General features: G+C 45.7%; 1 protein-coding gene across 1 annotated transcript in view; it reads right to left on the bottom strand.

Annotated features, from left to right (window-relative positions):
* T265_13733 (hypothetical protein) overlaps window positions 1–11,868 on the bottom strand; it is a gene marked incomplete at both ends in the record, with an annotated part of 76,186 nt that extends 64,318 nt beyond the window's left edge. The window contains 9 exon segments of the mRNA XM_009170238.1: window positions 5,928–6,091; window positions 7,597–7,712; window positions 7,717–7,968; window positions 8,004–8,239; window positions 10,206–10,434; window positions 10,504–10,639; window positions 11,222–11,394; window positions 11,417–11,456; window positions 11,494–11,868. Of these exon segments, the coding sequence (XP_009168502.1) occupies window positions 5,928–6,091; window positions 7,597–7,712; window positions 7,717–7,968; window positions 8,004–8,239; window positions 10,206–10,434; window positions 10,504–10,639; window positions 11,222–11,394; window positions 11,417–11,456; window positions 11,494–11,868 (1,721 nt within the window).
* Between the last annotated feature and the right edge of the window lie 414 nt (window positions 11,869–12,282).

Raw genomic sequence — 12,282 nt, 5'->3', positions numbered from 1 at the left:
CGCACGGTCACCCAACTTACTGCATGCAGTAGGGCGGGCATTTATCGTCCGCACTCTGAAATAGGCTGGACAACAGACTGCTCCTGTATGTACGCTGGATTCCCATTCTATTGATGTGTGCTGTCCGTTTGAAACGAGGAATCAAAACCAAAGTACATTTGTTGAACGGACCTACCTATTGGTTGATTCTCGTTCCTTATTGCACAAATTTGATGGTCCGGAAGCGCTGCTGCTGGTTCTACCGGGGTTGTCGCTGTTCTAAGCCATCGAGTTGAAGGATCTCTAACCGAATGGTTGCTCGTAGGAAGTCACCTCTGTGCGGTTCGTAACGCGCCGATAACCGCCGCCAGTTGGTTGTATGCGCTTACACCCCCTATGACCCTGATAGACTCAAACACAGTTTTTACGTTAGGTTGAGCGCTCTCTTGTGCGAATAAGAGCTCGGCTGTCATTGTGGTTGCCACAGTTATGGGTGCACAATTAGGTAGACTTAGCACTGCTGAGGCTCAGTTGGGTGATTATGTAGAATTACAGTCGAAATGCATGAAAAACGGTAAAAACCTGCTGCAGTTATGTGCTAGCAACAAACTGCACTAACTTCCGAAACAATCAAAGCCTCTTGGCCACATGGAGCACTCCGCGCCCAAACCAACCTGCAACATAGACACACCACATCGCCATTGACTATAGGTGACGTGGGTTCTCGTTCTGGAACACCTGTATGGATTAAGATCACGCGCTTGCTCTTTCCTATTTCTCGTAATTTTCATTGGCGCGAAAGATGCTCACAACTCGGCCGGCCATTGAGGTGGGACAAGTCTTGGGAACCACCTTCCAGACTAGATGTCTTCTGGTGTTTACTCTTACTGGAAGACGTTGTCGAGTCCTTCGAGATGCTCGGTAATCCACCTTTCGAACGGCGCATCAACGTGATCCAGGGACTGGATCTCGAGGAACGATTTAAAAGGTTTCTAACCTCAGTCACGTATTGCACCTGGTAGAGGGCACAATTCTACTCGACGAACTGTCAGAATTCATGTGAAAAAGAATATCTGGATGAACCGAGAAGCATGGTGGATTGAGATGGCTGAAGAGATGGGGGCGAGAAATTCCGGGAATATGCGTAAAGGTCCAAAGAGGCTCCAGTGAGCGGAACGATCGCTGATAAGAACGACTGGCCCGGCTCAAATAAAAAAGAGCCTGAATCGCTGGGTTGATCACTTTCAGCAACAACTGCATCGTGTGTTTTAATATACTTCTCAGACCTGTGACCCGCGAAGCCTTTGCACTGCTAGAAAAGGAGCTGAGTTTTCGGGGGTTCAGTTCAATGAAATTCAATCAAAGGTTGTACCGAACGAGGGCGTAATCTGAACCAACATATTTACTCCAGGATAACCGGTAGTCAAGGCCAGAACAAGTCACCCGAATGTAATGGCTAAGTGATCAGTTTAACTCAGCAGTGGAGCACGACGACACCCACCACGCCCGAACCCAGTGGGAGACGCTCGCCATTATCATGACTCTTTACATGCAAACGGAACATACCACTAAGATGCGCTTCTAATGACAAGTCCTTCTACCCGCACATTGAAATCACCTGCTGCAATGACTACCCCTGAATCCATATGGCAAATAGTTTTCCACAGGTCTTTTTATTAATCGGAGCTGCAATGTGTGCACAAGACAGGCAAACAGTATCCAGTACTTCAACCAGTACGAGCTTTAAAGGGATTCGAAAGTCAGACGGTAGTCAGCCCCCTGTAAGTACATACATACATACTCGCGAAAATACAGTTATGCCAGCAACGCAACCCACTACAGAAGCTTCAGCATCACATGAAATGCGTAGCCGATAGCATCTAGACAGCAGGGGAGCTGCAGTCTCAACTATAGCACTAGTATTCTGTATCCGAATTTTGGAGATGCAGGAGAATTTGGTTGATAAGACATCCGGAGTGCGAACAATAACGACCTGTCAGCTGATCTTCCAAAGAGTTCGCACGTTAATGTTTGTGGCAAAAACAGAACTATGCCCAAACAGCAGGTGAAAAATAGTTATAAGCGATATGATGTTGGTGACATCTGTGGGTGCCTAAATGACGTATCTACCGATGACATTTATGGAAGTTATGAGCAGGGCTGAAGGAAATCAGGAGATAATAGTAAAGGAGGATGAAGGATATCAAGATTAACCGATTTTCAATTGCCTGCCTTACTGCGAATATGATGCGACTAGGCTGATTTTAATAAGCGAAGGCCGATCATCCTCATCACCGATAGCAAGACACTAGTAGTGCAGATTGGTGCTTAAATGCAACACTGCTTCACATGGTTACACGAGGGCCCAGAGATGGCTAAAGGACCTAAAGTTCAAACACAACGGGACTGGCGCACTTAGCCAGTCTATCGCTTAAAAATACTGAGTCTGCGGCGACCCAAGTGGGTGGCTTACGGTTATCAAGCTGAACTTGGCTATCGATGCTGCTGCCGACGAATCAGAAATTTGAACCAAAGAACTCTACCCAGCGTCCATCCTCGTCACTTATGGTCCTGGCGTAATATATATTCGTCAGTAGAGTGGGGAGTGCACAATACATCGACGCGACCGGTGCTGCTGTGCAGATACGCAGCTTGGCTACTTAGCGCAGAGGACTAAATTTTTCGATCGCTTCATACATGTGCTGGAGGCACTGTACTTCCAAAACTCAAATGTGGTCTGTCATTTGGCGAGTCACTGAGGAGATGCGTGACTGACAGTTCCGTGGGCTCCAGGTGCAATGTCTCTGTCAAGTTTTTACACATACCCAGTCATCATCATCGACAGCATGACATCAGTGTACAACACCGATGCTTCACTGCCATACTGTCTCCTTTTCCAGGCAAGATTGGAGAACACGAAAGTGACAAGTGGGCCGGGTTTGATTAGGCAAAGAAGTCTTAGCTATGCTGATGTATGCTGGTTGCCAAACGGGGAGCTAAAGACTTATCCGGTCATCGTTATCATCATCATTGACAACAACACCAGGGTAGATTACTGCCTGAATGCTATACATAATGATTACCATCAACAGCATAATATCAAGTGCAACACTGATGCATCACTGCCGTACAACCATGATTATTACGACCAACAATTCGTTTAAAAGCATTGTGAAAATAATTAGAGGGTTGGAAGGGAATCGGTACAAGGCTACCCCAAACACTTCGAGGAACCCACACTACCAGGCAACCTGGATAAGGAGTGCCAACAAGGTCGCTGGCACCGATTAGCAGCGTCTCCAACCATGCGGAGCGGAGATCATGAACAACCTATCCTGAGAGACGAACCGCACCGACAGCACCTAGACTTTTCGTATTCTTTTTTTTATCCCTCTACCAGGTTGTCACGACCGTCCTTTGTATTCACATTAACGCTTTATACTAGCCATGTTTTCGCCTTCATTTCCAGCTTACGTAAGCCCATTCTTAGGCAGATAAAGCGCTATACAATTCCACCTTTCTCTCGCGCTCAGTCAGGTTCTAGGATCCATCCGGAACACAGGTCAAAAGATCGACCATATCTCAGACTTTGCTACTCTGACTGGACACGGAAAACAGAACTCCACAACCATACGACCATGTCAATTTATTTGAACAAAGCCTCACAATGAAAAAGAGGAAAACGTGAGATAGGAGGGGGACCAAGACTAGTCTACAGCAAACATCCGGCGTGCCTACACCATCGCTGTCAGATAAAATGACAGCATGAAATTTAACGACATCGGTTAGCCGCCAAAATTTTCAGTGTTTCCAGGTAATCACAGGATCAAGTTGGCCCCAACCCGGGAAGAGTACCCAAAACTTTTCGTAACATCTCCCGTTTCGTCACATCGAATGCTGTCCAGTCCGAAGTAGCAACCAAAAACAGCGCTCGTTTCGGTACATGCTGGATGCACTCTGCCTCACTAAACACGAATTTATCGATCAGCTCATTACGAATTCATTCATTCATTCATTGGTTCCAGCCAATTCCAGCTTTAGTCATGAGACATCAGTGACCAAACACCTGATAATGTTTCTAGTCCTCTGCCTGAAGTGACCCAGTAAAGCCTGCACTGTAGTCTGATACATGCGCACTTCGCTTAACTCCAGGGTCCACTTGGCACCACGATTGTCCGTACACATCACCCTAGAACTAACCGGCACCAAATGCGATCCATTGTCAGGGGTGAATTGGAAGCATCTTGTAGGCAGTTTGCCCCGTTGATTCAGAAGCCCTCGGTCCACTCAGCGTAGACAGAGTAAGAGAATGCGTACACCATGTATTCACATGGATGTCCAGGACCTGCAATGGCTTCTTAGCATTAACGCCCACATGAGGCTCGTATCAGGTTAGTCACCGATCGAGTTAACGGATGCAGTTGAATTGACAGCAGAAGAGAGGCGCTATATGCTGCATAGCGCCCGTTACAACCTCAGTGTCTCCTGCACTCATCCGGCTAACTCACAAAGTGGATCAATTCAGAAGTGCGATGATGGGCACCCAATGCCCAAAAGGATCGTCAAAATCCTTCTAACATTAGTGCTCTGTGGAGCTCTGCGCGGAAATGTGATGAAGAAAGTTGTACTTAGCCCAAAAGACGTGATTGCGACTGATAACTCCTACATTTAGATGCACTTCTGATTTATCATTGGTTTTGGGGCTACCTTATATACACGTTCACAGACTGCAATTCCAAGACCTGTGACAACAAGTCCACGTTTTTTCTCGTGACACCCGAGATATCCACATCCCATAAGAAGTTTACGAATATATTAAAAGACAGCATTTTCTTCTGTGAAGTTGTTCGACGGTGTCATCCGGATGAAGTGCTATACTCCCTCGATGTCTTCAAGCATAGCAAAGACTGCCTTCCCTTGAAACTTAACCTCGATGCCACCGTTCTCCAGTATCCATACAGCGCCTACCAGCTCTACCGTCGCATTGTTCTCGTACTTCCACATCCTGACTACCACACCGAGAGAGCATCTAGGGTAGTGGTTCGCTGACATCACGATCATCAACAATATTATCAGCTGTAAGAACTGACTACCTGCATACTAGTAAACTCTATACATTTCTCTGCATCGCATCTACTTTCCCAGTGTTCCATGAAAGGAGTAAATGAGCTTTCTATGAGCAAGACAATATTTCCCTCATTCAATAATATTACCCCCATGAAAATGGTGAAGCCGCGGAGAAAAGAAAGTTTTTTCTTATCCCAACACTGCAACCTTGAGACAACGGAATTTAGGTCCGACTATACAGACATACCGTCCCATTCTGATGTACGAGCATTGGGGTTTCATCTAAACAAAAAAGCCAATACGGAGATTCCTGTTAGGCTTTTGTGACGACAGGGTGAAGACCAGATGACTAGTGGAAAGCAAGAGAGCAACATGGACCAGGAGGATTAATACGGCCGTACGCATTGACATAAATCCATCTAAGCATTTATTAAAGTCCTAAGTACAATCAAGTTGATGATGACATCCCCAATCAGAAATGGCAATCACTCCTTTCAGGTACTTACAGTGAATTGAAGGTTTCACCGGATTTTGCCTTTCGGTTATTTCTTTTGATTCTTAAATGTTCATTATTCCGTCTTCTAATGTGCATCACTCCACCCCTTAAACATTTGAAGTTTTAGTCAAAACAGGTCCTTATTGGGCGGTTGAACAAACCGCGGCTCCGTTGGGTGAGACAAACAACCAGAACAGCTAGTTCAAAATGGGATCTGCCATTGAGGCAGAGTTCTGTGGGTCAAGATAAGTCTATGACGGGAGATATGCTGCGGTTTGAAAGATTTTTCAAATATCACAAGTGGCAGCGCGTCAGTTGTGGACCAAATTTCCACCTTGAAGCGTACCCATGACCAGCTTGTCTTGGAAGGGCTTCACGGATTCACGGATTCACGGATTGATACACAGGATCGAGGTTTTTGTCCAAGTTTCCCGGGTCGGGTTTGTTCTTGTCGGTCAGTGGCTGTCGTTCACCTGAAAGGCACAAGTGAAAAAAGGGCGTAGCACTGCACTTTATGTTCTCAGCGCGGGGCAGACATACTGCCCCGCGCTGAGAACATAAAGTGCAGTGCTACGCCCTTTTTTCACTTGTGCCTTTCAGGTGAACGACAGCCACTGACCGACAAGAACAAACCCGACCCGGGAAACTTGGACAAAAACCTCGATCCTGTGTATCAATCCGTGAATCCGTGAATCCGTGAAGCCCTTCCAAGACAAGCTGGTCATGGGTACGCTTCAAGGTGGAAATTTGGTCCACAACTGACGCGCTGCCACTTGTGATATTTGAAAAATCTTTCAAACCGCAGCATATCTCCCGTCATAGACTTATCTTGACCCACAGAACTCTGCCTCAATGGCAGATCCCATTTTGAACTAGCTGTTCTGGTTGTTTGTCTCACCCAACGGAGCCGCGGTTTGTTCAACCGCCCAATAAGGACCTGTTTTGACTAAAACTTCAAATGTTTAAGGGGTGGAGTGATGCACATTAGAAGACGGAATAATGAACATTTAAGAATCAAAAGAAATAACCGAAAGGCAAAATCCGGTGAAACCTTCAATTCACTGTAAGTACCTGAAAGGAGTGATTGCCATTTCTGATTGGGGATGTCATCATCAACTTGATTGTACTTAGGACTTTAATAAATGCTTAGATGGATTTATGTCAATGCGTACGGCCGTATTAATCCTCCTGGTCCATGTTGCTCTCTTGCTTTCCACTAGTCATCTGGTCTTCACCCTGTCGTCACAAAAGCCTAACAGGAATCTCCGTATTGGCTTTTTTGTTTAGATGAAACCCCAATGCTCGTACATCAGAATGGGACGGTATGTCTGTATAGTCGGACCTAAATTCCGTTGTCTCAAGGTTGCAGTGTTGGGATAAGAAAAAACTTTCTTTTCTCCGCGGCTTCACCATTTTCATGGGGGTAATATTATTGAATGAGGGAAATATTGTCTTGCTCATAGAGAGCTCATTTACTCCTTTCATGGAACACTGGGAAAGTAGATGCGATGCAGAGAAATGTATAGAGTTTACTAGTATGCAGGTAGTCAGTTCTTACAGCTGATAATATTGTTGATGATCGTGATGTCAGCGAACCACTACCCTAGATGCTCTCTCGGTGTGGTAGTCAGGATGTGGAAGTACGAGAACAATGCGACGGTAGAGCTGGTAGGCGCTGTATGGATACTGGAGAACGGTGGCATCGAGGTTAAGTTTCAAGGGAAGGCAGTCTTTGCTATGCTTGAAGACATCGAGGGAGTATAGCACTTCATCCGGATGACACCGTCGAACAACTTCACAGAAGAAAATGCTGTCTTTTAATATATTCGTAAACTTCTTATGGGATGTGGATATCTCGGGTGTCACGAGAAAAAACGTGGACTTGTTGTCACAGGTCTTGGAATTGCAGTCTGTGAACGTGTATATAAGGTAGCCCCAAAACCAATGATAAATCAGAAGTGCATCTAAATGTAGGAGTTATCAGTCGCAATCACGTCTTTTGGGCTAAGTACAACTTTCTTCATCACATTTCCGCGCAGAGCTCCACAGAGCACTAATGTTAGAAGGATTGCCAGCGCGAGGATTCGCATAAATAAAATTTCTAATAATGCTTTGAATTGGGTTCTAGAAGGAGCGTGTACAACCGTCAGAGGGAGGTCATTCCACGCAGCTACTACCCGAAATGAAAAAAATTTTCTCTAATGAATGTGTGTGCCCTGAGCTTGAAAATTTTCTTACTATGTCCCCGTCGTGTGATTGCTCGGTCAACGGTAAAAAACTTTTCGCCAAGCTTTGTTCAAACAGGGCGTAGGTAAGAATTAGGTCCCCTCGGAGGCGACGGTAGTCCAGGGGAAAGAGATCAAGTACCGCGAGACGCGTTTCGTAGTTCACGGTTTGAGGCCGGCAACCGTTCTCTTGGCGGCTCGCTGGACACGCTCAATGAGGGTGACGCCTTTCGTACGTCCTGAGTGGACAACTTGGTTAGCGCACCAACCATAGAGTATTTGGAAGTCCATGCGAGTAATACGGGAGAAGGTGCGTCCGATCATCCGCAACGGAGCTTGCCAGAACGATGTCGACCTAATACGGGAGAAGGTGCGTCCGATCATCCGCAACGGAGCTTGCCAGAACGCACTATGTCGACCTATGCTCTCCTGATTTTGTTGTATTGCACCCGCCTTTTCAACTGCATAGTTTCTATGCGTCTCCCAAAGTATGTGGACTTCTTAGAGGCAGATGTTCGTGACCCGGTCAGTTTGGCCTTTCTTAAAGCCGCCTCTAAGCCAGTAAGGCATGTGATATTTTGGCATGGATGCTGAGACCAGGCGAAAAGCAAATCGTTCAAACTGATACGATACGAATTTTTCTCAATGTCACTGAAAGCGGCAAACTAACCACTTTGATTCGGCGTGTTCACCGTTGTCTTCCGTATGCCGAGCTATTACCGGGGAACCTAACGACTGACCACTCATTGCCTCCCACTCCCCGGAATTTCGTATCAAGCCTCTCCATCTTCACGAACATGCTAGTCGTTAGAGATTTCTTGATGCAAACGGAGGACGATTGAATAATCACAGGTACCATTGTTTTGGATTTCGTAAAGGCGAATTGGAATAACTCATAAATATATTCTTCATGGACGCAAAAGGTAAAATTAACAGATGTAATGCTCTCTGTTAAATATGACGTTTTTGTTGGAAGTGGTACACCTTACTCTTTTACCTCGCAATGAATAGATGAAGTACATCAGGGTTCTGTTTGAGAAACATCATTTTCCCAATATACGCGGTCAGCCTACCCGATGCTGAGACGGGTCAATTCTTTTCGTCGTAACAACAATAAAATTTCAAGTTAAACTGGCTCCAAATGGATATGTTTTCGGCAAACCCTTCGTCATGAACGGCAATTTTATCCTACAGACGAATATTTTGCGAACAAATCTTTCACCAGATAGTCAGGTAACGCCGTTGTGTACATTGAAAGGTATCCAGATTGGACATGAAATAATACTAATGGCTAGCTCCCATCATTATATTCGTACACTTGCAACTTAACTATTAGATTATAGGCTATTTGTTATGTGCTTTTTCCAAAGTGGTTTATCAAGCTGGATAGAAGTAGATAAATCAGCACACTTGTCAGCAAACTTGAGTTACAGGAATTTTTGTCCGAGTGCATGCCAAGAGTTCGGCAGGCCGAAGTCACCGCTTCTTGATGATGACGGGTTTAATGACATAGCAAACAACCACGGAAATCCAGAGAAGTTATAACAGCATAGATTGGAAGGAGAAAACCACCTGTTCATAAAGCATGGAGATTGTGCGAGGAAATTTTTACTCTAAAGTTTGTAAACTGATGAAAGACGAGATGTTTAATGATAGTCGCAAAGGGCAGTTGTGGGCAGTGACGTGAAACAGGTAGCCTCCCTGGATGCCTGATTGACGTGCCTCCAGCTCGGCTCTATAAAACACACGAGCATTTATTAGGAACCAAAAGACATGAAGGGGTACAGTGATGAAGATCATCAACAGAAGAGCACATCGCTGAAGAGATAAGTGTAGACATCGTCGCGAACAGCCGTTACAGGAGGAGCTACATGGTAGGGGAGGATTCGGTGCATATCTGGGGATGGAAAGTGGATGAAAAGGCTAACCAAGTGAGACAATTATGGACAAATACACAAAATTAATTGTGAAAATGTATAAGAAGAGGAGATAATGGGATTCTTGGTCCATTGGCAGCTTGCAGGAGAAAGATAGGAAACACAGAAGATGAGCGGCATTTGGTAAATGAGGAGCCCCTGTAAATCAGAAATGCGACAACGGGACATACAAAAACAAACTACCATCCTGGACCTCGTCCAGGAAAGCAGAAATGTGCTGGTCAGATACACGAGACATTTCTGCAGAAACAAGACATCCGCGTTGTCCTTTAGGGACAGAAACGGAGAACTCACGAGTATCACAACGGTGACATCTTAGGTCTACGGAGAAAACTATACGGGTCCATATTTAGCCCCAGCCTACTCGTCACACCCAATCTCGCTAAGGTGTAACTACGAACGGCCTCTAAACGATTTGGTCTTCACGGTGGAGGACATTCGTCAACTCTTGCGCAAAATCAACCTATTTTGCGCGTTCGAGTGAGAATAGGCTCGACTCACTGTTCTCTGGCGCCAGTATTCAATGTAGATCTCAAGGCTCCTTTCCGAGACCGCTTCTTCTTGTTCTGATATACATCACTGACCTTCCGAACGCTCTCTAAGTCCACGCTAAGTTTTGCGGGTGGCTTGAAATTCTGGAGTTCTAACGCCAGTACTCTCTTAATGGATGTAGACGCTACAAAGCAGTGGTCGTTGGATTGGCACCTTCTCCTGGATGGCGGAAGATGCGCTCATATAATGACAATAATTTGTTGCTCTTTTATCGATCTCCCGAATTAAAGGCCATGCTCAAACATACCGGCAATTGGCGAAGCATCCTTGCTACCGGTAGGGTAATGGGCATGTGAGCGCTCCATGGTACAGCACAGCAGGAAGACGCCCCCCGCAGGACGACCACCACATGAGGCTTTCATCCCTCGTGCATGCTGAGGGATCTGCAAGGTAGCAAGCAGTCATAATTTCAGCTTTTGCAAAAATAAGGCACTCCATGCACGAGATATTTCATCCGTTTGGAGAAAGCCAGGCCAGCATAACAGCTAAGTCATTTAGAACAGCAAAACGAAAAAATGCCGCTGGAAAAGTCAGGTCGCGGAGGCAAACGGGGAGGCAGCTACCGTTGAAAAAACGGGGACAGAACGAAGATGGTCACAGCATGTGAGTCATGAATAAACGATGATGGAGCTTGAGCTATCGAGCCAAAAAGTGGAATACCGCAATGTTGTGATCGTGTGCCGAACGGTCTGCGAGGAGCATAATACGTTCTCAGGTATGAGGGACTCTGACCGTTGTTTGTCTTACGTTGGTTAGGTTTGGGCAAGCTGAGGCACCACTCGGTAAACGAAGCAGACTGTGCAGTCCGATGCAGGGAAATAGCTGGGAGGAACATGGTATAAGTTGCTTAAAAATTCAGTGAGGTAGCAAGGTACAGTAGATGGTTGGTCGATTTTTTGAACTAATTTTTTTATTATTTTTCAGAGGTGGTCTTGACCCCGTTCATGAACGAAACCGGGACATACGTGGGTATTAAGTAGGGCGGCTGCGGCCTCACACGCGAGGGAGTTGTCTACTAATTGTGAAAACGTACGCTGTTGTGTGATATTTCGAAACCGATCACGGAGACTGTTCCGGACGCGAGTGTAGTAAACAAGAAAGAATTGGTGTCGTGTGTTTGTACGCGCTTGAGGGCACACTAGGCATGTTGCCGGATTTACCGAATGTATAGCGTGTATATGGCCACGTTTGGCCTAGCCTCTGCTATAGAGGCATTTCGGTACGACAACTGGTGTACGAGAGTTAAATTCAGCTTTGACCGCCTGAGCCATAGTGGCTCAAGCGCTACGATCATACAGCGGAAGCGGTAGGAGAGAGGGCAGGTCTGTGAAGATGACATTTTTGCGAATGGACGTTGGACTTTTTCGAGTGCCCGCCTACAAAAAAAGGAGAAAGCAGAACGGGATTTCGCACATGATCGCACGCATAGCTTGGAAATTGCGACCTTCGGATCATGAAGGTAGAAAGAGCGTAATATTAGAAAGCAGAGTCTACGTGCTCGAGCAACATGGAACTGAACTTGATAAGAAAAACGAAATGCGCAAGAGTATCTGAGACCAAGGTCTTTGATCTCATTAGAATGAATGGTAGTGTTCCCATTGATTGTGAACATACCAGGTTAGACGGAGCACCGATAGGAAGCTATGTGAGACTTGGAATAAGAGGAGCTTGGATAATAGTCACTTGACAAGCGAGTCAGACAGTCTAAGTTTTGTTAGATCCGAAGAAGGGCAAGAGGTATAATAATAATGTTTATCCGCAACTTGTGGGTGGTATACCATCAAGCATGGTCATAGTTTTACGGTCAGAATAAAGCATGACTGGGGGGTTTGTGGGGGGTGCGGATTGCACAAAAAGAGGACAACGTCATAAACAGTGGATAATATCCGATGAAATGGTAACAATAGGTTTCTTTCCAAACTTGTTGGGAACAATTGGCATGGGGTCCGACTGGTTCAAAGACAGCCAGCTGAATTAAAGCTGAAGACCATTGCTGGCCATGAGTGACTTCGGGCGGTTAGGTAAA

Source organism: Opisthorchis viverrini, assembly GCF_000715545.1.
Source record: "Opisthorchis viverrini unplaced genomic scaffold opera_v5_97, whole genome shotgun sequence".
Lineage (NCBI taxonomy): Eukaryota > Metazoa > Platyhelminthes > Trematoda > Opisthorchiida > Opisthorchiidae > Opisthorchis > Opisthorchis viverrini.
Note: the sequence above shows the minus strand (reverse complement) of the source record. Positions and strands in the feature narration are given on the sequence as shown.